The sequence below is a fragment of the Hemiscyllium ocellatum genome, chromosome 12, assembly GCF_020745735.1.
Source record: "Hemiscyllium ocellatum isolate sHemOce1 chromosome 12, sHemOce1.pat.X.cur, whole genome shotgun sequence".
In the NCBI taxonomy this organism is placed as follows: domain Eukaryota; kingdom Metazoa; phylum Chordata; class Chondrichthyes; order Orectolobiformes; family Hemiscylliidae; genus Hemiscyllium; species Hemiscyllium ocellatum.
The window spans coordinates 81643657-81667132 of NC_083412.1; the positions used below are offsets into that span (position 1 = coordinate 81643657).

General features: G+C 40.8%; 1 protein-coding gene across 2 annotated transcripts in view; it reads right to left on the reverse strand.

Annotated features, from left to right (window-relative positions):
- Positions 1–3163: 3163 nt before the first annotated feature.
- The window catches only part of hlcs (holocarboxylase synthetase (biotin-(proprionyl-CoA-carboxylase (ATP-hydrolysing)) ligase)), a 150468-nt gene continuing 130155 nt past the window's right edge, over positions 3164–23476 (reverse strand). For both annotated transcript variants that reach the window (XM_060833778.1, XM_060833777.1), the window contains 2 exons: positions 17442–17655; positions 3164–4564 (listed from right to left, as the gene is read on the reverse strand). In XM_060833778.1, the coding sequence (XP_060689761.1) occupies positions 4390–4564; positions 17442–17655 (389 nt within the window). In that variant the 3' untranslated portion in view covers positions 3164–4389. The remainder of the gene's footprint in view (positions 4565–17441; positions 17656–23476) is intronic.

A 23476-nucleotide genomic window follows, 5' to 3' on the forward strand; every position in this document is an offset into this window, starting at 1 on the left:
CTGCAGGATGGAGGGCAGCAGTCATTTCCTTCAGGTTGGTGAAGGGGCCAGGACCAGGAATCAATGCCTCAGGGGTTCTGTAACTGGGCGGGGTTTGGGCATGGGGTCAGGAGACATGGATGGCTCAGGGGTTGCCGCAACGGAGCAGGGATCAGGAACGGAATCGGGGGCGGGTGCTGGGGGTCAGGGTTCCCACACCGGGGTGATGTTGACATGGCCACAGGGACATTGTCACCCCGGGGTTGGGTAGTGAGAGGGTCTGATTGAGGAAGGTGACAGGATTGTCCCCATGGTGGGGGGTGGTTTGGCATGCGGACTCTTCTTCCATGCCTTCTGTCCAGCCAGATGCTCACACCCCCTGCCCTCCAGAGGCCAAGGCACTAGTAGCCCCTGCTGACAAGGCTTTTGGTGTTGTCCCGGGGGGGGGGGGGAGAAGAGGAGTTGCAGCAGCAGCACCACCCGCAGCTGCTGGTGTGGGTAGCCTTTTGGTTGGGGCAGTTCATTTTGATGTGCCCCATCTTGCAGCACAGGTGGCACCACACACCATCTGCTGTCCAGAATACAGTAGGTCACGTCCTCTGAGGAGGATGAAACGAGCACCTGGCGCTGGAAGGAGTACACATGTTGGAGGGCAGGGTTCTTTAGACTGAGCAGGAGCAGTTGGACACTTGACCGGATTTCCCCCCAGGTGTTGAGATGGGGGAGAAGTAAATGAAGGGAGGGATGTTAGAGATCACAACCCACTGGCCATGACCTCCAATGGTTAGACAGTTAGGCGAGTACCTCCCACAGTGAGCCCCGCTCTCCCTGGCCAGGTAGACTGCCTGCTCGGTCCGAAGTAAGAATAAACTTTTCTGTACCTTGGGGCTGCAGCGACAATGGCTAGCGGGCCAACCACACTAGCCATAGCCTTGCAGCAAGCCTCAATCATCAAAATTGAGTGGGATAGGCCTTGAACCCCAGACGTTTAGTGGGGTGCCTGAAGGGGGTTGGGGTTGCAGCCAGGGCTGAAGCCATCAAGCCTAGGGCAGTGGCTCCTCCAGCATAGGTGCAGTTATGACCTGCCATATTTGGGCTTGCTATTGTGCTGCTGGGCGACCCTGGGTATTCTTCCTGTGTGGGCCTCTGGTGATGGCAGCCATCAGACTGGGAGGCTGGGGCAGTTGTAACAGCAGTCCCAAGTATCAGTGAGCCCTGGTGACAGAAGAGGTTTTAGGCCCAGGCCACATTACAGTTCAAGTGTAGGTAGGGCCCAGGGCAGTAGAGGTGGTCCAGGCAGCAGCAGCAGTCTTAGTCTTGGGTAGGGCCCAAGCAGCAACAGCAGCAGTCCAGGTGCAGATGAAACTGGGAGACTGTTGTAGGTGTGGCCCAGGTAGCAGCAGCAGTCCCAGGTGCAGTCAGGGCCCAGGCAGCAGCAGTAGAAATAGGCCCTGTCAGCAACAGTCCCAGGTGCAGATGAGGCCTAGACAGCAGCAGCAATCCCTGATATGAGTGGGACCCCAGCAGCAGCAGAAGTAGGCCCAAGCAGCAGTAGAGCCTGGGTACTGGGGTGCAGGCGAGGTAGCAGGAGCAGGCCCAGGCTGTAGCAGCAGCAGTGGTGGTGGAGTACAGCTTCAAATTAACAGAAATAAACAGAAAGACAACAAACAATCACAAACAATAAAGAAAACCAAAAATTCAAAATAACCTCCTCCTCAGTAGGAAGACAGCAACAGCAATAAATAAGATACAATGAGGGAGTGGTTCCAGGCTGTTCAGAAGTTCCTCTGCTCTGCTCTCCTCTTTCCTACACTCTCACTGATTCAGCTCCCTCAGAGGCAGCTCTCAGTGTGAAGATGTCTGACACTACTTTCTTTTTAATTTTCACTTTTTTCCCTTTATCTGAGCTGTGTTCAGCTGCACAAGCAGTTAACAACACCACTACTACAACCTGGACCTGCTCCCACTGCTGCAGCCTTGGGCCTAAGAAAAAAACACTTTTCTGTCAGGCAGGGTTCTCTGATTGGGGGTTGTAAATCTCATCCAATCAGGGAACTCATTCTATGAGGTCCACCTGACTGACCTCATGACAATGATTATAATTGTGAGTCAAACAAATTATCTGCTAAATTCCCATAAGTGTGGGTCATTAGCTCGCGTTCATTAAGTCCCTGACCTTTGTACATACCGCCCCTTGCTATTACCGATTAGATGGTTTAGTGAGGTCCTCGGATTGGCCCCACCGGTGTCAGACAAGGCCTTGCCAGAGCTCCAAGAAGACAATCAAACTTGACTCAAATGGTCTGCTTTGTCTTGGCTGGTTGTCAGCTTGAGAACTGTACTCATCCAGGCAGTGGGCAGTATTCAATCACGCTCGTAATTGGTGTCTTGTAGGTGGTGGACAGCCTTTGGGGAGTCTTAACTTTAGCTACTTTCCATTGAATTGACAATTTCTAATCTGTTCTTGCATTCATGTTATTTACATGGTTGATCCAGCTCAGTTTCTTGTCAGACATGACCTCTTGATGTTGAACACGAGGGCTCAGTGTTGGTGACACCTCTGAACATCATGGAGAACTTGGTAGAATCTCTCTGTTGGAGAACTGCCAGTTCAATTGTTACTTATTAGCCCAAGGAAGAACGCTATCCAGATCTTCCTGCATATGGACTCAGACTGCTTCAGTATTGAGGAGTCACAAGTTGTTGGTTACCACCTTGTTTACTACACTACATGAAAAGCATAGCATATTAAACAAGGTTTGTAACATAATTAGGACTTAATCAATCTTTTTTTAAATATTATAGAATAAATAGGCTTTGTCATGCAACAGTATTTTTTCCTCTCTGTTGGAAGATGCATTTATACGAGAAGCTCGAGGTTTGAATTAGGTAAAGAAACCCGAGCTAGCAAACTACTGTTCCCAACCTGAATCACTCCATAAACCTTGAAATCTTTAGGACTGTCAGTGAAAACCAACCATTCGTGAAACAATCTAAAATTTACAGTTTGTCATTACCAATGGAATTTACTGAGAATGGAAGCCCCAGAGTAACTGCTTTCAGGACCGCTAAAGCAATTATATTCATTTTTGTATAAAAATTAGAGACAAAAAGTCAATTATTTTAAAACTGATTTTCCTAATAAAAAATCTTTATTCAAAGATTGCTTATAGCATGTTACACTTATTAACAAGTGAACCTTGATACAAAATGGAATCTTAATGTTTTCTAACATATTCCAATGTTTTTTTCCCAGTAGCTGCCTCTCTTTTATTAGTTGAAAAGTAGAACAGTGCTTCATTACAGACATGCATAACAGTTTCTAGGTTGGAAGAAAATTCTAAAATATGCCCAAAATAAAGATTTATTTTTCATAAATTCTATTAAATTATGTATGGTTGTAAGTTATACATAATAAATAAGGAAAAATAAAAATAGGAAGGCAAAAGTTCGATTTCTTTTTTAGCATTTTCTACAAAAAGCCAGTGTCTAAATGTCTGGGTAGGTAATAGATGATCCCCTATGAAATATGCAGAAATTTATTTATCAAATTGTGGTATTCAATTTCCTGCAATACAGAGGTTGCAATGAGGAAGAACTTGCCAGCACCTAACTACAAAGGTGAGATGCATTCCTGAATAGGTTGACTTGGGAAGCATCACAAAATTTGTGGTCAGGTCTCATTACACAGAACCAGCAAGCTGTTGATGCCAATTGGTATTCAAATATGGCTTACCTATTAGGCCCAAGTATACCTGATAACATTCTGCTTTCAGGTAGATCAAGGGGAGATAAGGGGAGATCGGGAGGAAACTAGCTTCATATGAAGAGCAAGAGGGGCATAGTTCTTTGTTTACAACATCTCAGGTAGTTTTCTTAAGAATTGGAAGTTATACTGTTGCAGAACCAGATAGTCGGAATTTATAGAGCCTAGGATTTGAGCAACCTCAGAATGGTATTCTAAATGAGTTGTTAAGTCTTTCATTAGCTTAAACAAGCATCTTAATGCCTGTTTAAAGAAGTCACCAGTGAATATCACCAATCAAAAAGATCGGTATAGTTAATATGGTTTTGGGTATGGGCCATGGCATGTAAAATTGAAGTTTCTCTCCAAGAAATGACAGAGATGAGGCACAATTCTGCCCCTGTTTGTTTTTCAATGAACAATCAAGAATTTCATTATTCCCCTGTCTCTAGAGAGAACACATATTTCCACGGGTTCTTTCCCTGAAGTGTATCACTCCCTGACCTCAAGTAGTCAATTCAATGGAATGACCACTCACTTAACATGACCAAGGTCGGCTAGTCGTTTGTAGGGCAAGAGTAACAAGAGAAAAAGCAAAACAAAATGTATTCATTTTTATTCCTTACGCTGGGAAAGCAAAATTTCCCCAAAACCTGAAGGCATTTTTAATGATGCTTAGTGATCATCAAGTTACGCAACATGTCGAATGAGTTTCCATCAGGCTGCACTGTAACAATATCTTCATCATTCTCCTGCTGAACCAGAAGAAAGCCAGAATCATCCAGACCAATAACCCATGCTGCGGGACCATCTTCTTTCCACAGTCGTACTTTTGTGCCACTATCAAAAAGAAAGAATTAAGGTCACGAAAAGAAGCTCATGTAAATATATGAAGACAGAGTACAATAAGGTTTATGGCCAGTTAGATGATTAATACAATCCCTGTCTGCCACATGTTAAATACGCTACAGCAGAAAGCCTGATTTACTTCAACATATCTTAATTAATGCCTTCATAAATAGGGGTACATTTATGATTCAAGTTTTGTGTTAATGCTAAGTGACTTTAGGGGTAAATGTGGATGGGTGCGCTTCGGTGGGTCGGTGTGGACTTGTTGGGCCGAATGACCGGTTTCCATACTGTAAGTAATCTAATCTAATCTCATCTAATCAATATAGCACAAATCCAGAGCTAGATCCTGACCTGACTCCAGTAAAATGTTATCTCGTATCAGGCTCTGACACTGGGTTTTGATAATGTCAACAATCCAACTGTAGCTGCACGGTACTGGTTACCTTATTTAAAGGAAAGATGTAAATGGTGGCAGTTCAGAGAAGGTTTTCTGCATCAATTTCTGGAATGGAAAAGTTGCCTTATGAGGAAAGGTTGGTAAGGCTTGTATCCACTGCATTTTGGGAGAGTTAAGAGATGACTTGATTGAAACATAAAATCCTGAAGAGTTTTGGACAGGACAGACATTGGGATATGGTGGCATAGTGGTTATGTCACTGGATTAGTTATCCATAACCCCAGGCCAACCCTCTGAGGACATGGGTTCAACTGCTGCACAGTAAGTGGTGAAACTCAAATCAATAAAACTTTGAACTAAAAACCTTGTCTAATGGTGACTATGTTGACTATTATAAAAACCCATTTGCTTCATTAATGTCCTGAAAAAGAAGTCTGGAAACTGCCATCCTTACCTGGTATGGCAGGAGGCTGGAAGAACATACAATACAACATTGCTGTGTTCTTCCAGCCTCCTGCCTATCTACTTTGGATTCTAGCATCTGCAGTTCTTTTGTCTTTAATTCTTACCTGGTCTGACCTACTTGTGACTCTAGACCCACAGCAATGCAGTTAATGCTTAACTGCACTCCACGCAATTAAAGGTGGGTAATAAATGCTAGCTGGCAGCACCATGAATAAAGAAAGAAAGATGTGTTGCCTCCTACAGGAGAATCTAGAACTAGATTGCGTGAAAATTACAGGTCACACTTTTAAAACAAAGGTTAGGCTTTTTTTTTCCCGATTGGATGGTCATAAGTCTTTGGAAATTTCTCCCTTAAAAGAAATGGTGGAAATGGATGCTTGAATATTTTCAAAGCAGGGGTGGATGATTCTTCTTGAGCAAAGGGTTGAAAGGTTATCATAGGTCAGGGAGGATGTGAATTTTGAGGTTACAATCAGATGAACCAATTTTATAGAATGGTAGAGCAGGCTTAAGGGTCCAAGAACTGCTCCTGATTTGTATGTTCCTATGTCTAATTCAATGCAAAGAAATGACTAATCAGTGGAAATACAGTCCAAACATGTCAGGGAATACTCAAAACAGGACACTAGTTTTTTATTGTCATGAATAAAATCAAAGCTTTCAAGTTCAAGGATTAATTTCCTCTCTCACCTAGACACAGTCAAATAGCTCAAGCAAATTGTTTTCCTCATCAAGTCTGCAGATTGTCTCCTAAGTTCCATAAGAACCATCAACTCCTCATATAAATTATGTCCTCAAAGATATCATTTTACAGACATGGCTGAATTTTAACCAAAAGAGAGGCTGGGTTTGGGTCAGGTATGTGTGGATGGGGTGGGAGGGATTAAAGCCTCAAAAAAGCCATTTCCTGACCCCAAGATCCAACCATTTACAGTTTTAACTGAGGTTTGAAAGTGATCATTTCTTTCACCTTGTTGACCATTGCAAGTGATTCTCCGAGATAAGAATGGGACTAGATGACAGCAGTCCCAGCCAGCTGGGCAATAGTGAAGATGTGTTGGGGGAAGATGGTGTGGTTGCTGTGTTAAAGGCTAAAGTATTTTGAGAAAAATGAGGAGTGATCATTTGCTTTGTCATATGCACAGGATGTCATTGTTGAGTTAATAAGGAACAGTACAGCAGAGGAACAGGCCCTTCGGCTCTCCAAGCCTGTGCTGACATGTTTTGCTATTCCATACTAAAACTGCCTTCCAAATCCCTCTGTTCCCTTCCTATTCATATATTTATCCAAGTGCTTCTTGAATGTTGCTTTTGTGTCTGCTTCCACCACCTCCTCTGGCAACGCATTCCAGGCACTCACCACCCTTTGTGTGAAAAACTTACCTCACACAAATCTTTTAAACCACTCCTCTTCCCCCACCCAGTGCCTAATAATTAACCTCTTCACCATACGGAAAACTCACATGCTTTCCACTCTATCCATGCCAATTACAATCCTATAAATGTCTAATAGGAGTTGCCCCTTAAACTCCTGCATTCCAGTGAAAATAAACTCAGCCTTACCAACCTTTTCTTCAGTTAAAATCCCCCATACCAGGCAACATCCTGGTATACCTGTTACTGTACCCTCTCCAAAGCATCAAATCCTTCTGGTACTGTGGTTACTTGAACTGCGCACAAAGTGTGGCCCAACTGAAGTTGCAAGGTTTGTGAAGGTTTGTAGCTCAGGTTGAGGTTTAGGGTGTAGGTTTGCTCGCTGAGCTGTAGGTTTTATATCCAGACGTTTCATTACCTGGCTAGGTAACATCATCAGTGGTGACCTCCAAGTGAAGCAAAACTGTTATCTCCTGCTTTCTGTTTATATGTTTGAACAGGAATCCCATCCAGGACAAATAGGAAATGGCATCACCACAAACACCAGGAACCCCATCCAGGACAAACATATAAATAGAAAGTAGGAGACAACAGCTTCGCTTCACTTAGAGGTAGCCACTGATGATGTTACCTAGCCAGGTAATGAAACGTCTGGATATCAAACCTACAGCTCAGCGAGCAAACCTACACCCCAACTGAAGTTCTATAAAACTGCAGTATAACTTGTTTATCCTTATACACAACATCCCTTCCAATGAAGACAAGCATGACCTAGGCCATTTTTACTATCCTATCGACTTGCATTGCCATCTTCAGCATAGACCTGCCCACCCAGATCCCTCTGCATATCAATACAGTTCAGGGTTCTGACTTAGCTAAGAGCTGTTTCAGAACTGAGGCAAGGTTGGAATGCTGATTGGAGGAACTCAAACAGAAGTTCTAGGAAAAATGGGAACTGATTGAAGAAGCAACAAGGCATGGGATACAGGGAAATTTAGCTATTTAGCAATTTAGAATTGGCTGGCCCATAGAAGACAGAGTGTTAGTAGGCGAAAAATTTTCAGCCTGGAGTTTGGTGACTAGTGGTGTTCCATAAGGATCTGTTCTGGGATATCTGCTGTTTATGATTTTTATAAATGACTTGAATGAGAAAGTGGAAGGGTGAGTTAGTAAGTTTGCCGATGACATGAAGGTTAGTGGAGTGGTTGATAGTGTGGAGGATTGCTGTAGGTTTCAACGGGACATGGACAGGATGCAGGGCTGGGCTGATAAGTGGCAGATGGAGTTCAACCTGGAAGAGTGTCAAGTGATTCATTTTGGAAGGTCGAATTTGAATGCAGAACACAGAGTTAAAAACAAGATTCTTGACAGTGTGGAGGAACAGAGGGCTCTTGGGGTCCATGTCCATCAATCCCTCAAAGTTGCCTCCAAAGTTGACAGTGTTGTTAAGAAGGCATACGGTTTGTTGGCTTTCATGAACAGGGGGATTGAGTTTAAGATGCTATGCTGCAGCTCTATAGAGCCCTGGTTAGACCACATTTGGAATATGGTGTTCAGGTCTGGTGACCTCATTATAGGATGTGAAAGCTTTAGAAAGGGTGCAAAGGAGATTTACCAGGATGCTGCCTGGACTTGAGGGCATGTCTTAAGAAAGGTCGAGGGAGCTGAGGCTTTTCTCATTGGAGTGAAGAATGGTGAGAGGCAACTTGATAGAGGTGTACAAGATGTTGAGAGGCGTAGATAGATTGGATAGCCAGAAACTTTTTTTCCCAGGACAGAAATGGCTATCGCCAGGGGCATAATTTTAAAGTGATCAGAGAAAGGTTTAGGGAAGATGTCAGAGGTAGATTCTTTACATAGAGAATGGTGGGTGCGTGGAGTGCACTGCCGGCAGTGGTGGTAGAGCCAGAAACATTAGGGACACTTAAGCAACACTTGGATAGACACATGGTAAAATAAAGGGTATGTAGGTTAGTTGATCTTAGAGTAGGATAAAAGGTTGGCACAACATCAAGGGCTGAAGGGTCTGTACTGTTCTACATTTTAAAACCAAGTCAAAGAAGTGGACTGTGTCAAAAATGTGACAGTAAGGTTGTACCCAAAGTAAAAGTCAAAGACAACTTAATAAGGGGCTGATCCATTTCTGACTCAGCCTCCGAGCATTTAATCATAAGGTCATAAGAAGCACAAGTAGACCATTCGGCCTCTCGGATCTTCTCTACTATTCAATAAAATCAAGACTGATCAGACTATGATTCTAACTCCAATTTCCTGCCAAATTCTCAGAACCCTTAACTCCCTTGTGGATCAAAAATCTGTCTCAGCTTTGAATACATTCAATGATCCAGCCTCCACTGCTCTCTAGTGGAAGAGAATTCCAAAGACTAATGACCCACAGAGAAAAAACTCCTTCTCCAATCTTTAATAGGAGACATATTTTTGAAAACTGGACTCTCTAGTTCTAGATTCCCCAATGAAGGGGAACAACCCTTCAGCATCTACCCTGTCAATTCCACCCTGACTGCTCAGAATCTTCCAAGTTTCAATTAGACTTTTCATTTTTCTAAATTCCAATACTTAGAGGCCTAATCTGCTTTTTTCCTCATAAAACAAGCCCTTCACTCCAGAAATTAGCTAGTGAACTTTCCCTGCTGCTTCCAATGCAAAGTATATCCCTCCCGAAGAAAGGAGACCAAAATTATACAAAGTATTCCAGTGTTGTCTCAACACCTGTTTTCTAATTTTATACTGTATTCATCATTGCAATAAATGCCTTTTCACAAACCACACTGACTCTACCTGGTTGTATTATCATCTTCCAGAATGTCCTGCTATGACTTCCATAATATTAGATTTCAATATTTTCACAATAACCTTTAACTTCTTTTCTACCTCTCCCTTTTCTTGTCATGATATTGGGTGTATTAGGAGATCATGGGGAACCCTAACAAAGTTTCTGGCTTCACTGATTGGTTTTCTGCCCAGATGCTGGGTTTGATCAGGTCAGGTCAGTAAACATCCTGCCACAGAGTCTCCTTCTACCTTTACTCTGATGACTATTACTTGAAAGGCAAAATGTTGCAGCATGCTGCTGTGCAGAGGGACATGGGTGTCCGTGTGCATGAATCACAGAAAGTAGTTTGCAGGTACAACAGGTAATTAGGAAGGCAAATGGAATTTTGTCTTTCATTGCTAAAGGGATTGAGTTTAAAAGCAGGGAGGTTGTGTTGCTGCTGTATAGAGTGCTGGTGAGGCCACACCTGGAGTACTGCATTCAGTTTTGGTTTCCTTACTTGAGGAAGGATGTATTGGCACCTAGAGGGCGTGCAGAGGAGGTTCACTAGGTTGATTCCGGAGTTGAGGGGGTTGGCTTTCGAAGAGACACTGAGTAGATTGGGATTATATTCATTGGAATTGAATGTGGGGGGGAACTCATAGAAACAGATACAATTATGAAGGGAATAGGTAAGATAGACATAGAGATGATATTTCCACTGGCAGGTGAAACTTGGACAAGAGGGGATAGCCTCAAAATTAGGAGGAGCAAATTTAGGACTGAACTGAGAAGGAACTTCTTCACCCAGAAGGTTGTGAATCTATGGAATTCCCTGCCCAGAGAAGTAGTTGACACGACTCCAGTAAATGTTTTTAAAGCTAAGATGGCTTTTTTTAAACAATAAAGGATATAAGGGTTATGGTGAGAGAGAAGGTAAGTGGAGCTGAGACCATGAAAAGATCAGCCATGAGGCAGCACGGTGGCTCAGTGGTTAGTATTACTGCCTCACAGTGCCGTTGTCTGTGTGGAGTTTGCACATCTTTCTCGTGTCAGTGTGGGTTTCCTCTGGGTGCTCCGGTTTCCTCCCACATTCTAAAGATGTGCAGGTTAGGTGAAATGGCCATGCTAAATTGCCCATAGTGTTCAGGGATATGTAGGTTAGGTGCATTAGGTAAATATAGAGTTGGGCAATGGGTCTGTGTGTGTTACTCTTTGGAGGGTTGGTGTGGACTTGTTAGGCCGAAGGACCTGCTTCCACACTGTAGGGATTCTAATTCTAATTATTGAATGGCAGACTGGGCTCAAAGGGCAGATAGCCTACACCTGCTCCTAGTTCATATGTTCTTATGATAGCTGCACTTCTTCATCCTCTGATTTTATTTTTGTTTATGTTGTTAACTTATGTAACATCCAGTTCAAACTTTAATAACACAGAAGACGTTGCCACTGTCACCAATTCCAAAACTGCACATTGACTTCTTTCTCCTTTTTTAGACACAGTCTGACTTGGTGTGTAAAACTGCCTACAACCTCCAAAATCAACACTGGTTGGGAATACATATTGAAATTTACAAACTGTAAAATACTGGAAGATTTTGGGCTATCTTGACATTCTCTGGGAGAGAATGGTTTTATCATGTGATTTTATGGAAACAGAAGTCAATAATTTAATATGTACTGTAATCTAGCTTTTTTTTTAAGAACAGTTTCTAGGGAAAAAGCCATGCGAAACTTCTCTACCAAAAGTTTCTGGAACTTGATTGAGTTTTCAAATACTAGTATTTCTGTCCCCCTGACAAAACTTGCAGTAGCAGACCGTGACTAATTCTCAAAGATGCAAATCCAAGCAAGCTGAAATTAGGACTGGATCTCTACCATCACGGTGAGCTGTCGGCAACAGTAAACACAGTCGACATGAGAAGTCATCACATTTTATTCTTTGCTTTCAGACTCATGGTCCACAAGAAAGGCATCTCTACATTAACTCATCTTTTTGTGTATTGTGTATGGGATTAAGGGGATATAGTCGTAATTCCAGATCATCACTGAGGTGTGAATCAAAGTTAGCCACTGGCTTTAATGTTAAGTTTTGCTTGTGATAAAAGATTATTTTTAGTTCATAAAGGAAGTTTGGTGAATATTTCTTTTATCCTAAACAGTAGTGATAAAAAGAAGTAACTGACTATTTTGGTAACTGAATTCACAAATTTATACTCACGCTATGACTAATGGAGTAGTGGATCTATTTTATTACCTGTCACTGTCTTGGCATGTGTCCTACATGAATTACCAATTGTGCTGTACCTTATATTTGTAATCCCTTTGTCCATGTCATTGAATTCCTACATGATCTCAAAGTCACCTTCTCTGTAGCCTCCTCCAAACCAGCTCTGTTCCTCTCACCTCTAGTACATGGTCTTTGCCATCAGACCACTGGTGGTTTTATTTTCTGCAAATTCAGTTCCACACTCTGAATCTCTCGGTAAATCCCTCTACTTCACCCTGTATCATTTTTTTTAAAAATTTCACATCTCCAATGAAGTTATTGTTAATCCCTCCCTAAAACATGATACTTTGGCTAAGTTTTAGTTTCTGTCGTGTCTCTATGAAGCACTTTGCGATGTTTATGCTAAAGATCATGTTTAAATATAACTAGTTATTGTTTATTTAATAAAGATTAAGCTTTATAACCTCTCTGATTGGGACTTTACTTTTCCTAAATAATTTTACTTTCATTTGGATATAACGGCAACGCATCAATTACATGTGGTTCCTTTAATTAAAAACACATATACTAATGAATGAATCACACATTTTACTTCAGCAAGTTAGTATTGTAAATTATTTTGATCAATCTGTTCGGACAGGTTATGAGACACCTCTGGAACAGCTGTGACATGAACCTAGACTATTTGGGCCAGAGGTAGGATGCTACCACTGCACTACAAAAGATCCTAAATTAGAATGCAATAAATTGTCTCTGGTACCATTAATCAAGGCTCTTGTTTTCAGTTCAGGAAACTCAAGTATGAGTCGAGGCTAGCAATCAATAAAATATGCTATTTTTCACATATTGTTAGTAAAAGACATTCAAACTGCATTCTGGCAATATCAGTGTAATCTGAGAGTACAGAACATAGGTTTTTTTTGTAAAAAAAAGTCTTAATTTATCATTCACAAAGGTGGGCCATATCTCTTGGCTACCATTGAGAAAATGCAAAATTTCCTTCAGAAGTTAGCAAATGAGATACAAATCCCATGAACATTTCCCCCAAAATAATTATGAACCTGCAATTAGATGCTATTTTAATCTTCAGAGAAACAAACATTCAGGATAAAGAGTTTTAGTAATCACTTTTTCTTAATTTGTACAGATCAAATCCATAACATTTTACATTTTGTGATTTTGATTTCATTGTATATTGAAGGGGGTATGTAAATATTGGGCTTAGACAGGATGATAATATATTATATGCATAATGTGATAGAAAGCGGTTCTCATGTGACTCTATGGTACAGCCGTTGCTTAATTTGGAACCTAACCATACAAGGAACAAAGAGGTCTTAAACTCAATTCCCAGTCTGTGTTAAATTAGCTAATCTCGGTCATGACAAAGGTAGGGATGCTAACATTTCCATTGCAATAGAAAAGAGAAAAATTAACAGCTACAGCTTCACCTCCTAATCTCTGTCCAATCATTTCAGCTAGAAGTTGGACGAGTTAGAACCTGCAGTAAGAATAGGTTCAAGCACAGCTGTGACGCCCTCAGATTTTAAGATAAACTGACAACATTCAATGTTGGGTCAAGAATAACTGAGCAGCCAGTTTCACAATATCAGAAGAGGAGAATAATTGTGGGTTTAAAAAAGTACACAAAGAACAAATGCAACAGACAGGAAACAAAAGATGTATGGTATTCTAAACTTGTCTGCATCATTTCCAATCTAGCTCATGCAGAACAGCAAAGATTCAGCAAGTCAGTCAGGATAACGGTTGTTGATTCACATATGTAAACTACAATTTCATTGTCTGGATTAATTCAATTTCAAAATAAGAAAGTTCATAGAGTGCAGCAAAATAAAGAGAATAAATCATTTGGTGCTTATGGGTTCATTTATTCAGGCAGCTCCTGACCAAGTGGTCATAAGAATTCATTTGGATGTAAATTTTTCCACCAGTCCGCTAAATAGGCCAAGCTACTATACTGAATCAAATGCAAGTCATAAACATGTTCAAATATCCTTATATCACTTCGCCGTCTTCAAAAAAGCTTCTAAATACTAGTTGTTACATATTGCATTCACAGAAGTCTCATTGTGCTCCCCAACGTTACTTTGAAGATGGTATTGATTAAATCCTCCAGTTTAAGAGAAGCCCAACCAATATACTGTGTTGCTTTGTCTACAGATGTTCTGAAATATTAAAGAAGTTGGTAAATATTCTTAAAATATATGCAGCATTCAAACAATGCATAAAGTAAATCAGATTAATCTATCTTAAAAAGGAATGTATTAGAAAAAATATGCTGCTAAGCTTTAAAATGCTGAGACTGGTAATTACCTCTCAATCTTTTCTTGGCATGTTCTACCACTCAGTCTCAACACTGGACTGAATTTCAACACAACAAAAAAAAACTGTATTTTCTTTTCAGTTCCAACATCTGAATCATTCTCTGTTAATCCATGTATTTACTTTGTGTGTGTGCACAGCCCAATACTTGGCTCCAACACTCCCTGTCCTTGGTTCTTAGTAAAATGCAATGCCAAATCTCTCTTTGTTCAGGCAGATTTTCAAAATGTTCTTTGCAAACAGTCTACTTGAACTACAGAATGAGCCACCTTTTGTAGATGACAATAAATTACTTTCAATTATTTTGGAAGACACAGTGAGCAGTCACAATACATTGCATCTTGAGACAGACAAGTCTACAATGATGTGGAAAACTGACAAGCAGCAAGTCAGGCCAATGAGAGAAAGGAAAAATAAAAAATGGTTCAACCCAGCAAGTTACTTTCATAACAGTTGGCTTTAAAACAGGATTGGTAAGAATGTAGGCAGTTGTATAAAAAGAGAAGGAAAAATGTAAGTAGACTTATCCTCATTAAAGGAATTGCCTGCAAATGTAGTATTCTTTGATTCCAGTTTTCAGAAATTTGAGTTATAGGCAGAGGCAAAGAAAGTTAGTCTTGTTTGTTTTGGAAAGGATACTGAGGCAACCCAATTAAAATCTTGAAGATTACTTATGAAGATAATTCACATTGAAGATCTAACCAATTTTTTTTTAACAACAGCAAAGGTTTCAAGTATCAGGGAGACTAAATTTAAAGAACTAAATAGCTAAATAGTAACAAGCAGAGAGAACAAATGGGCTCAAGAGACGATAAAGGGGTGAGAATGTTGCCACTTTACTGTTAAAACAAAACAGTTTCAAGTTTGTATCAGCAGGGAAGAATACTGTGACAGTTAAGATTCAAATCTGATTCTCCCGAGCACTAAAGTCAAGCAACTTCCAAAACCAGCAGAGACAGCTGCAGCAGACACTGAGCTTTGTAAACAAAATTTTGAAAGCCAACTGTCTTGGAATTGAGCCTGTTCCAAACTTCTTGCAGAGGTATCAAGACTTCTTTGATGGATTTTACAATCAAAACAGATGTAACTTTCTTTTGATTCATTTACCCAGCTACGAAAGTTATGAGCACTCTATTAATAATTTAATCTTCATAGTCTTCCGACTCAATAGAGAGCAGTCAACAAAAATAAAGCTTTAGGCAAGACATTGTAACAAGGTCAACCAGGTGGACCTCATAGAGTATGAGTTCCCTGATTGAGGCTGTTAATCTGGTCCAGAGCCCTGGCTGACAGGTATAAACAGGAATGTCAAACATCCTGTTCACTCAGAGCTGACACCCAAGGGAGCTGGATTAGGGTCAAGGACTCTCCACATGTAAATAAATTGTGATTTGGTGACGGGATATTGGCCTCTGTGCGAATATTACAACAGCAAGGACAGTGGGATTAATAATGTAACTATGCAAAAGGACTTCAAACAGGCACTACAATTGGCTTTATCACTGGAAAATTCAACAAGTGAACCATACGAGTTGCAGGGTATTCCCTGCAAGTGGACACCCTCACCAGTCCAACTGAGCTTGAAGAACACCACTTGAGTAACAGCAATTGCATAACTTCTATTCAGAACAAATCCTGAATAGAAGAGGGAAACCAAAAGGCTGTCACAACCAGAATTGAAATCTTTTTGGATCCAGAAAGACCAGATCAAAGTAGAAGAAGGCAAAGTGTTATGGGGAGCAAGAAGGATTGTCCTGAGCAAAGGTTATTACCAGGAACTGTCTGAACTGCACCAGGTCATCCTGGAGTTTCCAAAGTGAAGGTGTTGGTGAACAAATATGTCTGGTGGCCAGGACAGGAAGCAGACATAGTCACGTTGGTGGGGCAGTGCCCAGAGGGCCAACATGGATAGAAATTATTGCCATCAGCTCACCACATTCATGAGAATGGCTGGTTAAACCCTTGACTCAGTTACATGTCAACTGCGCTGGTCCTTTCATGAGCTCAATGTTCTTAGTCATTGTGGACGTCAGCTTAAAATGGCTGGACGTGAATAGAGTTTATTTGTTTATGATGATAGAAAAACTGCACAAGTGTTTTGCAATACACAGACTCCCGGAAGTGTTGGACGCAGATAAGGGGCCATTATCACTAGCAGGGAATTAGAATATTTCCTAAAGTTGAATGGTATTTGACACAGAAGGACAACTCCACACCATCCATCATCCAGTGGTCTGGCAGAAAGACCAGTCCAAACTTTGAAGGTAGGCTTAAAGAAACAGCCTACAGCTTCACTCGATACCAAACTGTCCCAGTTCCTATTTGATTATTGCAAGACTCCTCATGCAACTACAGAGATAGCACCAGCATACTTGCCAATGGGGAGTAAACTCTGCACCAGGTTAAATCTGATCTTTCTGGATCTGTGTCAGGGGGATGTGAAATGGTAGCAGGAATGCCATACTAGACAAAAGACTCTGCTCAGCGAGAGAGACAGTTTAATTCAAGGGACTAAGTTTGGTGTAGGAACTATGAGAATTGCCCACTGCATGGGTAAAAGGCATGCTGACGCGAGGTCAGGTTGAGTGATATATGAAGTTTGGGTGGATGCAACGATCCTCAATAACACGTGGACTATATGAAATCTCGCAAATGATGTAGGAGCAAAATATGCCCAGCTTGACTGTTCCGGAACCTGTGGTTCTCCCTCTCCATCAAGCATTGAAGATACCTCAGAATCTGAGATGTATGCAGATGTCGCTGCCTCGATGCCTTTGCTGTTTGAAAAAGAGAATGAATTTCTTCTGCAACTGTCTGGGCCCAAGAGGTGAGCTACTGTCCTTACATACTGCCCACATCAGAGACAGAGTTGGAAGAACCTGACACAGTGCTAAAATGCCCTATAAGGAGCTACAAAAAAAAACCCAATCTATGTTGTCCGACTTGGGGGCGGGGGAGGGGTGGGGATCTGCCAGGTGAACCTCATAGAACCCCCTAATTGGAACTATTGATCTGATGCAATCAGGGAGCCCTGGCTGAAAGAAAAGAACATGAGTGTCAGACAGTGCTGTTCACTCTGACAGCTGGCTCTGAGGCAGTTAGATTAGTGTCAAGGACTGTCCACGTGTAAATAAAGGGTGACTAGATGATGGGATACCAGCCTCTGTGAAGTTATTTCAAACACCTCTAACTTTTCCCAATTGCAAGTACAATATAGTGTAACTGGATGTATTCCACAGAGCAAGAGTATATACATTTTCTACCATAATTTATGTTTACATACCTGTGTAACCATCGTTTATAGTAGAGTGGTAAAACTCCATTTGGTCCTTTGTCCTGGAAAATGCTGATCAGATTTTCAAAGATAGTGACCGTCCTAGCTATCAGCAGGTCTATACGAAGTGTCTGCAAATCTGTTCCATTCTCTTTGTTGTGTTGCCGGATGATATCGTTGATGCAAATAGTTGGGTTGCTGTTACTTACATTGAATCCACAGCCTTTTGAAGAAAAGGACTACAATCTGTTTCACGTTGTATTAATGCAAGTGACAAACATGCACAATGTACTTGATCCTCAACAGGATAAACATCACAAGAGCAATTTTGGCGGGTTGATTAGCTTAAGATGCATATGGCAGTGATAATTCAATCAATTAATTATTTAAATAGAATAGACTTGTATATCACAAGTGAAATATCAATAATCTGTACCAATTAAACTGTATGACTGATACGTTATTTATAATAACTCTAACTAGTTAGTGTCAGCTTAGGTAACAAAACTATAATATACTGGAAATATTCAGCAGATCTGGCAGCTTCTACGGAGAGGGAAATGGAATTAATATTTCAGGCCATTGAATACTGATGCATGGTCACTAACCTGAAATGTTAAAACTGTTCCACCTGCCACAGCTGCCAGACTTATTGATAATCTCAAGAATTATGTTTTTATTTTGAATATCCAACATCCATATTTTGCTTTTGTTATCAGTTTGTAAAATGCACAGATCATCCAGTAACAATTGAAAGGTTTGAAGAAAATGCTCATTCTATTTATGTCATTGGTTTTCTTGCTTCTATTGCAAATTCTGAGAGAACAAAAGTCTTTCATTCAATAAAACTAAGCCCAACAACAAACTATGTGTCAGTAGTGATTTCAGGCATTTATGGTTAAAAACAATTTACACATTCAAAATCTGTGTCTATTGCATAAATTTAGTCATCCAGATTTACACTTAGTAAATGTATCATTCTGTGGCAAAACTGCTTCAGTAATTCTGTTATTTCCATTTTTCTTAAAGAAAATTGGCAATTGGATTGAAGCTGACTAGCACCACCAGTGATATACATCTTATTAGACACTGAAGTACGTGTGTTCTCCTCAGATGATCCTTTTCAATTGTAAGTACTGGAAGTTACATTATTCCTCTTTTTTTTTAAATAAGCACAGCAGTTGAGTGATTTATTTAAGGTCTTCAGCTCTTATTTCTTTTCCATAGAGAGGGCTATGAATCTTCAACAGATGTGAAAGGAGCAAAAGGTTTCACATGGATCTCTGATCGAGATGCTATTCAGCAGCTCTGTGAAAAAGAAGCTCGCATAATCAAAAAATGGGCTGTTATAGTGTCAGTCATTCTTTTGAGACCATCATGGCTGAGATCTAATGAAAAAACCTGTTCCATGTCAAAGCTGTGCTTTTTATTTTGAAGGCACACTTACCAAATTTGATAATGTACAGTCAAGTTACTTAGAGTCACAGAGACAGAGATGTACAGTACAGAAACAGACCCTTCAGTCCAACTCATCCATGCTGACCAGATATCCTAACCTCATCTAGTCCCATTTGCCAGCAGTTGGCCCATATCTCTCTATCCCCTTCCTATTCATATACCCATCCAGATACCTTTTAAAATGTTGCAATTGTACCAGCTGCCACTACGTCCTCTGGCAGCTCATTCCATACACGTATCACCCTCTGCATGAAAAATTTGCCCCTTAGGTCTCTTTCATATCTCTCCCTTCTCACCCTAAACCTATGCCCTCTAGCTCGGGACTCCCCTACCCCAGGAAAAAACCTTCTCTATTTATCCTATCCATGCCCCTCATGATTTTATAAAACTCTCCCATAGGTCACTCCTCAGCTTCTGGTGTTGGTCAGGGAGCAGGAAGCTCAGGGTCTGGATTGCAGACCGGATATAGGTGTTCTGTGAAGTAGTCATCCAGAATCCTTGGAGATAGGAAGACCAATTGCACACTGTGTTCACTGCTGTGGTGCTCCAGGGAAAATATCCCCAGCCTATTCAGCCTCTCCCTATAGTTCAAATCCTCCAACCCCTTGTAAATCTTTTCTGAACCCTTTCAGGTTTCACAGCAATCTTCTGACAAGAAGGAGACCAGAACTGCATGCAATATTCCAAAACTGACCTAACCAACATCCTGTACAGCCACAACATGACCTCCCAACTCATATATTCAATACTCTGACTAATAAAGGAAACCGATACCAAATGCCTTCTTCAATATCATATCTACCTGTGACTCTCCTTTCAAGGAACTATGAACCTGCATTCCAAGGTCTCTTTGTTCAGCAACACTCCCTAGGACCTTACCATTAAGTGCACAAGTCTGGCTAAGATTTGCTTTTCCAAAATGCAGCACCTCACATTTATGTAAATTAAACTCCATCTGCCACATCTCAGCTCATTGGCCCATCTCATCAAGATCCTGTTATAATCTGAGGTAACCCTCTTCACTGTCGACTGCACCTCCAATTTTAGTGTCATCTGCAAACTTACTAACTACATCTCCTATGTTCACATCCAAAACATTTATATAAGTGATGAAAAGTAGCAGACTCAGCACTGATCCTTATGGCACTCCACTGGTCACAGGCCTCCTGTCTGAAAAGCAACCCTCCACCACCACCACCACCTTCTGTCTTCTACCTTTGAGCCAGTTCTGCATCCAAATGGTTAATTCTCTCTGTATTCCATGAGATCTAACCTTGCTAACCAGTCTCCCATGGGGAACTTGTCCAATGCCTACTGAAGTCCATATAGATTATGTCACTGCTCTGCCCTCATCAATCCTCTTTGTTAATTCTTCAAAAAAACTCAATCAAGTCCATGAGACATAATTTCCCACATACAAGGCCATGCTGACTATTCTTAATCATTCCTTGCCTTTCTAAATACATTTAAATCCTTTCCCTCAGGATTCCCTCCAACAACTTGCCCATCACCAAAGTCAGGCTAATCAGTCTATAGTTCCCTGGCTTTTCCTTATCACCTTTCTTAAATGGTGGCACAATGTTAGCCAACCTCCAGTCTTCTGGCTCCTCACCTGTGACTATTGATGATACAAATATCTCAGCAAGAGGCCCAGCAATCACTTCCCTAACTTCCCACAGAGTTCTAGGGTATACCTGATCTATACTGGAGCATCGAGGTCGGAGGGGTGACCTTATAGAGGTTTACAAAATTACGATGGGGATGGATAAGTAAGTAAACAAGGTCTTTTTCATGGGGTTGGGGAGTCCAAAACTAGAGAGTATAGGTTTAAGGTGAGAAGGGAAAGATTTAAAAGGGATCTAAGGGGCAGCGATTTCCAACAAAGGGTGGTACGTGTATGGAATGAGTTGCCAGAGCAAATGATGGAGGCTGGTACAATTGCAACATTTAAAAGGCATCTGGATGGAAATATGAATAGGAAGGGTTTAGAGGGATATGGGCCAAATGCTGGGACTAGATTAATTTAGGATAGCTAGTCAGCGTGAACAAATTGGACTGAAGGGTCTGTTTCTCTGCGAGATATCTCCAAGACTCTATGACTCAATGCACTTTTATAGAATTTATCTCACTGCATAGAAAAAATGAAAAATAGCACATCAGTAAAAGGAGATAAATTTCACAGTAGAAAATTCTAGACAAGAAATATTTTGTAATCAATGAGTTCACAAAGCACTATGAGGGCCAAGTACTCTGGGGAGGTGGTGGAGTAGAAAAGTAATTAGACTTTTGAAGAAAACAACCTGCTCGGTACAAGATTTTGCATTGCTTCAATTTGAGTGGTGGAATTACTGGATCTAAAACTCCATTTCAACTGGCCATTATTTTTAAGATCCTCACCCTCAACTTTAGACATTCTGATTTATTAAAGGAAATAGCTACATAGACAGTGGTTGCCCTGGTTTTCATCTTCCAAGAAGCAGCAGATTCTAGAAAAGTCCGAGAAGAATGGAAAAATGCCAATGTAATCCTGTCTTTTAAAAAGGGATGGAGGCAAAATCCAAGTAACTATAGATCAGTTAGTTTAATGTCAGGTATCAGGGAAATGTTCGTTTTTTGGACGGATGTAATAGCAGAGCATTTAGAAATACATACTACGATCAAGCAGAGTCAGCATGGCTTCATGAAGGGGAAAACATGCCGGACAAATTTACTTACATTCTTTGAGGATGTAACACGCAGAATAGATAAAAGAGAAGCAGTGGATGTAATATACTTGGATTATCAGCAAGCATTTGATATAGAACCATGCATTAGGCCATAAGTTAAGAGGCCATGGTGTTGGAGGTAGTATATTCAGCATGGATCAAGATTGATCAACTAACAAGAGGCAGAGATTTGGAATGGAGGGCAACTTCAAGATGGCAATCTGTAGCTACTGCCACTGGGATCAATGCTAAGGCCAAACTCTTTTACAATATATATTAATGACTTGGATGAGGAAAATGAATGTGTAACTGTCAAATTTGCAGATGACACAAAAACAGGTGAGAAGGCAAGTGGTAAGGATACAAAAAGTCTACAGAGGATATAACATGTTAAGCAAATGGGCAAGAACATAATATGGAGAAATGTAAGGTTAGGCACTTTGGTGAATAGAGAAAGAATAGAGGAGCTGAATACTATTTAAACAGACGACAAAACTCAGAATTTGGGAGTCCTCATCCACGATTAAACGCTAGAATTCAAATTCTTGTGTAACAGGGAAAGCAATTGGAATGTTAACCTTTATTTCAAAGTGAATGAAGTATAAAGATAGGGATGTTTTACTAAATCTGTTCTTTTTGGGGCCCTTATCTAAAGGGAGATATACTGGTGTCGAAAGCAGCCCAGACATTAGGCTGACCTCTGGTACGAAGGGATGATTTTATGAGGAAGGTAAACTAGGTTGAGCCGATATACACTGGAATATAGAAGAATGATAGGCAATCTTATTGAAACATACAAGATTCTTAGGGGACTTGACAGGGCATATAAAGAAATGTTTATTTCCCCTTTTGGGGGGTCTGGGACAAGAGGACATAACATTAGACTAAGGGATTGCACATTTAAGAGAGGGCAGGTGGAATTTCTTCTTTCAAAAGGATGACACGTCTGTGGAATTCTTTACCAAACAGGTGCTGTTGAGACCAAATGGTTAAGTATGTTCAAGGCTGAGACTGACATTTTTAATCAGTCAGGAATCAAGGATTACAGTGAAAAGGCAGGAAATTGGAGTTCAGAATTATCAAATTAGTTGATCTTGATCTTGAATGGCAGAACACAATAGGCTGAATGGCCTACTTCTGCTCCTATGTCTTCTGGTTTGTGTAAGCGATCCAACTATTAGGTAAAGGAGATTTATTTGACTAGTATGACCTCTTTTCAAAAGGTAGTAAATTCAGAAAAAATTCTTTAAATCAAATGATTTAAAGAAAAACAAAATATAGTCTGTCACTTAATTAATAAGATATTATCAGCAAGACCCTACCCCTTTTCTGCAATAGCCTTGATCAGAATAATGTAATTCAGAGGTGATGGAAGAATAGCAAATGTAGAATCCTCCATATTAGAGGGTGCATGTGGAGGTGTGTGTGCATGTATGTGATGAATTGGTTGTTGGGGGGAGAATGTTTATGGAAATGGCTCACAAGTTTTAGGAACTAAGGAAATGAAGCATTTTCTACTACGTAACATACACTTAAAACATGACCCAGAATAAGGATTTGTTTCCCAGAATTCCCCTACTGAATGTTACAGCACATAATGCTTTAGTTTAGGGAATGGATGACAGAGTGGCTCAATGCTTAGCCCGCTGCCACACAATGCCAGGATCCTGGATTCAATTCAGCCTTAAGTGATTGCCTTTGTGTAGATTGCACTTTCTCCCAGTGTCTGTGTGGGTTTCTGCTGGGTGCTCCAGTTTCCTTAGATTCCAACCTTTGCAGGTTAGATAGATTGGCCATGCTAAATTGCCTCGGAATGTCCGGGGATGTGCAGCATAGGTGGATTAGCCATGGTAAATGTGGGATTACAGGGACAGGGTAAGG